Below are 4,724 nucleotides of genomic sequence, written 5' to 3'. Positions count from 1 at the left end.
TAAAATACAACATTTATGTGATTTCCTAGTTTTAATATTTAGGTTAGATTTTTATAAAGCAAGCGAGAAATATGTCTCCTATCTTTTGATTAGGAAAATATTATTTAAAGACGTGAATTTTGGTTTAACTAAATTTAAAAACAAATTACGTAGAAGATTGAAAATACAGTAAAATATTGGGATGAATCTCTATTATTGTTGTTTTTCATGTTCCCTTGATTCATTGACTTTTAAATTGTAAAAATGTCTATAGAGTTTTTACCAAAGTCCTACAGAAGCATGAATGGCGTTTTCATTAGAAAATACCGAAAATTAACCAAAACCCTACTGATATCAAATAGAAATCGAGATGATGAGACGGTTTTGAAAAATCTAATTTTCGGTATACAAAATAAAATAACCAAAAAATTAATATGATATAAATTTATAAAATAACCCCTGAACTGTACCATTTACGATTATAGCCTCACATCACATCGATCATTTTGTCAATTGGACTAGTCATCGAAAGTCTTGGAGCAGGCAGACTGCTCATCTATGGCTGCATAGCTCATGTATGTTTGCAAAATTATTATTATTATCACACAGGTATGTTACCAACCAAGGAAGAGAAACGAAAAGAACTAATTATACTATTAGCCTGGCCCTCCACAGAGCAAATTGCATTAGATTACTTTGTCAATTCCTTAGTCCTCTATGAAATAATTATCAACATACTGTATTTACTATTGGGCTGCCAAACAATAGATATCAATAATTCAGTTAGCTTTGTAGAACTTTGCCTAAATATATTACTACTAACTAGGAATTTTTCAAATTTCAACTCCTTAGAACTTTCCAATTGCTTCTTCACCAATTATGTTTGCAAGCAAAAGTCCAAGCTTTATCTTTTTCGCCTAATTATATTAGCTCTTTCACAAAGAAAGTTGTATCTATAGATTATAATCTTCTTTTGGTAGCAACATTGTGAAGTACTATTTTCAATGCTAAAAATGTTTGATCACTATAGAAATAGCAGAACAAAGTTTCATCTTTTCTCTTTTCAATGTTTTGCTTTGATCATTTCGATTATCCTCTTCTCTGATTCTCTCATAGCTATTTTTTCATCCAAATCAATTATTTTTCAAATCAAAATCAATTCCATGCAGCCATTGAAACCACCTTTAGCTAACCAACCGTTGTTTTCGAAGAATGAAGAGACTAATAATGAAGCTCATTTGAAGGAAGAAGAAGAAGAAGAAGATCATGTACATTTGGTTCCTCCTTATAATCTCACACAAGAAGAAAGAATTTCTTGGTTCAAGAAAAAGTTGCCAAATTTTGAGATATTACAGTCAACAAAAATCTCAAGAAAGTTCAATACTAGAGTGAGTGAATTCTTTACAAGAAATTGTAGTGTCCAAATCTTCATGACATGGATTTCCCCTGCAAAATCTTTTGGTAAAAGAGAATTTTTCACCTTAGAGAGTCTATTCAAAGCACATCCTAAAGGATGTTTGATAATTTTGTCAAATACTTTGGACTCACCAAGTGGAACTATGATTTTTAGGCCTTTAGTTGAGTTGGGTAATAGAATTCTTGTTGTTACTCCTGATTTGTCTTTTTTATTTGAAAATACTCCAGCTGAATCTTGGTTTATTGACCTCAAGAATGGAGAAAAGGACCCTGGTAAAGTTTCTTTGGCACAGAATTTGTCTAATTTGATTAGACTAGCAATATTGTACAAGTATGGCGGTATTTATCTAGACACGGATTTCATAATCTTGAAGGATTTTTCAAGATTGAGGAATTCAATTGGTGCACAAAGCACGGATGCAAGTGGAAATTGGACAAGATTGAATAATGCATTATTGATTTTTGATCAAAGTCATCCACTTGTTTACAAATTTATGGAGGAATTTGCTTTGAGTTTTGATGGAAATAGGTGGGGCCAAAATGGACCATACTTGGTTTCAAGAGTTGTAGAGAAGGTGATATCCATGAAGATAAAAGACTACAACTTTAGTATTTTGCCACCAAGGGCTTTTTATCCAGTGGATTGGATTAGAATTGGAGGATTTTTTATGAAGTTTAATGCTAAAAATGATTCAAGATGGGTAGAGGCTAAAGTGCTTCAACTCAATGAGAAGACTTATGGAGTTCACTTGTGGAACAGCCAAAGTAGCAGTATGAAAATTGAACAAGGAAGCATTATAAATAGATTGGTTTCTACTCATTGTTTGATATGTAAAGACACTTAAGTTGTTAATCATTTGTGAATTTTGTTTCCCAGATAAGTTAATGTGGAGGAATTGAACCTAATTTTAACTTTTTTTCATACTCTAGAAAGAGTTCTTGATTTTGGTTGAACAAGCTTTAGAAACAAGGAATCGTCTCTTGATTTTTCTTTTCCATTCATTTTTTTTTTTTCATTCATTTTTTTTCTTTCTTGTCAAATTTAAAGATTGATTTCCTATCATAGATTGAAATGTAGAGATACTTATAATTCTTGAAGAAACTCAATTCGGTATCCTGAAAAGACTTTGTAAAAAACATGATATTGCTGTATTTCTCTTGGCTTGTTTCGTGCTTGACTAAGTTCTTAATTGATTTTTATAAAGTATAATTGGAGTTGAATATTACACATTGATCAATCAAAAGAATATCCAACAACGAGAAGACAGTTTGCCTCGAGCCAAATCTACAATTGTTGGATTTTTTACAAGAAAGAACCATTTCTACCAAATAAGGGGTCATAGCCTCTATTTAAGCAGTTTGTAGAACCTGTTGGCAATTTGACCGACCGTGCTCTTGTTATAATATTGTACAATTAGGTGCTACTTCAAGCACAAGAAGAAGAAGAAGATTACAAGAGATTGATGGCTAATGTAAAATTATATGGAGTTATACAATCGATCCTAATTTGAGATTGAGACAATAGTTTATTCATATATTGAAATAAGTTCTTGATTTGCTCCAATTATTTCAAGAAAGAAAGGTAAAAACATGAGTATTTTTCTCTATTTTGCTTTCTATTGTAAAGATTAAAGGCGGATGTCATATATAATGATTCAATAAGTTCAACTGAATCCAACAATTTTTACAGGAAAAATGGATATATAAATGAAATTTTACTGAGCTTTCAATAACTATTACAATTTGAATACATAATTGCAAAAGTACAATGAGTTTATTGGTAAGAACATATAGGAAGAACAATGAAATTGAGTTCCTAAACTTGTATGTAGTCAGATGGTTTATCATCCATATTTCTATACAAATATCACAAAAAATGTCAACATTTAACACGACCACAAAAAAGAAACCTCAATCTCCTCAATCTAAATCCACCCCATCTCCATAAATTAAATCTAAACCTAGGCAACTTTCTAAATGACTTAGTTCTTTTCAATCTGTGCCTACTAAAACCAAATCTATGCTTTTTCCTGGTGTCAACAACAACAACAAAATCTTCTCTTGAGAAGATGTCTCTTGAAGCAACCCCTTTTTTATCATCACTTGTAGATTCATCTTTTTGTTGATGATGATTTTGTATGGAATTCCAAGGATCGTCATGAATTCCATCATGATCAGAGTCACTACCCCACAAAAGATGTGGCTTAATAATAGGTGATCCACTATAATCTTGAAAATATGATGATAGGCTAGTATGTTCCATGTCAAATAATCTCCTTAATGATGTGCTCCCTTCTTTCATCAAGTTTAATAAATTACTTTTCTTTGAGGATGAAGATGAAGAACTTGAAGCTGGAGTAGAAGAATAAGATGATAAAGAAGTAGAAGAAGATGATAAAGAAGCTGTAGTAGTAGTAGAAGATGAAGAAAATAGAGATTTTTGGTACTCAATGATTTTTCTAATGTTATATCTTTGAGCTTCTTTTTCCATTTTCCAAAAAGAATCTACATCTTCTTCCTCAGTAATTTCAGATGCCATTTCTTTGAATCAAAATATAGGGAATTTGGTGACTAAAACATATAAATTAGACTTGAATATATCTACAAAAAGAATTTTGGTATTTTGTTGAGAAAGTAGAATAACAAGGGGAAAAAAGGAGGAACCAAAGAGAGTACAAATTTTCAAACTTATAAAAATTCAAAGCCGGCACTTGGGGCAAATTTGTAGATCAAGTTGTTTTATTGAGGAATGTTAATCTACTTAGGAAGTAGTTAAAGACAAGAGTCATTGACTTATTCAATGTTTGTTAATTAGTTAATGATGCTTCTGTTTTGTCCTTTATTATTGAATAATTAATGCTTTATAAGGGTGTCCACATACTTGTTTAATCATCATGGTGCAGACAATGACTGCACAAGAGATGATAGGTAAAGAGTTGATTCAATTGCATGTTCCTTTCACTAATGCTCCTTCTGTTCTTTAGTTATCATGATATACCTTTATATGCCCTTTCAGAAAAATATTACTTAGGAAAAAGTGTAATTTAACTAACATATTCTTATTAATGTTTTAAAATTTGATGGCATTAATCTGCTAAATAAGTGAAGATTATTTACGTACCTTTTCATTGTGGAACAACTAATGCTAAGGGTAAAGTTAAAAAAAAAAAAAAATCTTTCTTACTTTTCTAAAATGATAAATTTTTGGGAATAATTATTTTTCGTAAACGTGAGAATGGCGGAACTATAAAATTAAAGGCTCTCATATTTATTAGTGTAGTGAAGTTGCTCAAGGACTTCTAACATATCATGTGAGTCCCTAATATAAG

At 30.8% G+C, this 4,724-nt stretch overlaps 1 protein-coding gene across 1 annotated transcript; it reads left to right on the top strand.

Moving 5' to 3' along the window:
- The first annotated feature begins 507 nt into the window (after window positions 1-507).
- Window positions 508-2,301, top strand: LOC132633805 (uncharacterized). The gene has a single exon (XM_060350256.1). It carries the CDS (start codon window positions 984-986, stop codon window positions 2,238-2,240), a length of 1,257 nt encoding a protein of 418 aa, XP_060206239.1. The 5' UTR covers window positions 508-983; the 3' UTR covers window positions 2,241-2,301.
- Window positions 2,302-4,724: the final 2,423 nt, after the last annotated feature.

Source organism: Lycium barbarum, chromosome 3 (genome assembly GCF_019175385.1).
Source record: "Lycium barbarum isolate Lr01 chromosome 3, ASM1917538v2, whole genome shotgun sequence".
Taxonomy (NCBI): domain Eukaryota; kingdom Viridiplantae; phylum Streptophyta; class Magnoliopsida; order Solanales; family Solanaceae; genus Lycium; species Lycium barbarum.
This window is presented reverse-complemented; position numbering and strand designations above follow the sequence as displayed.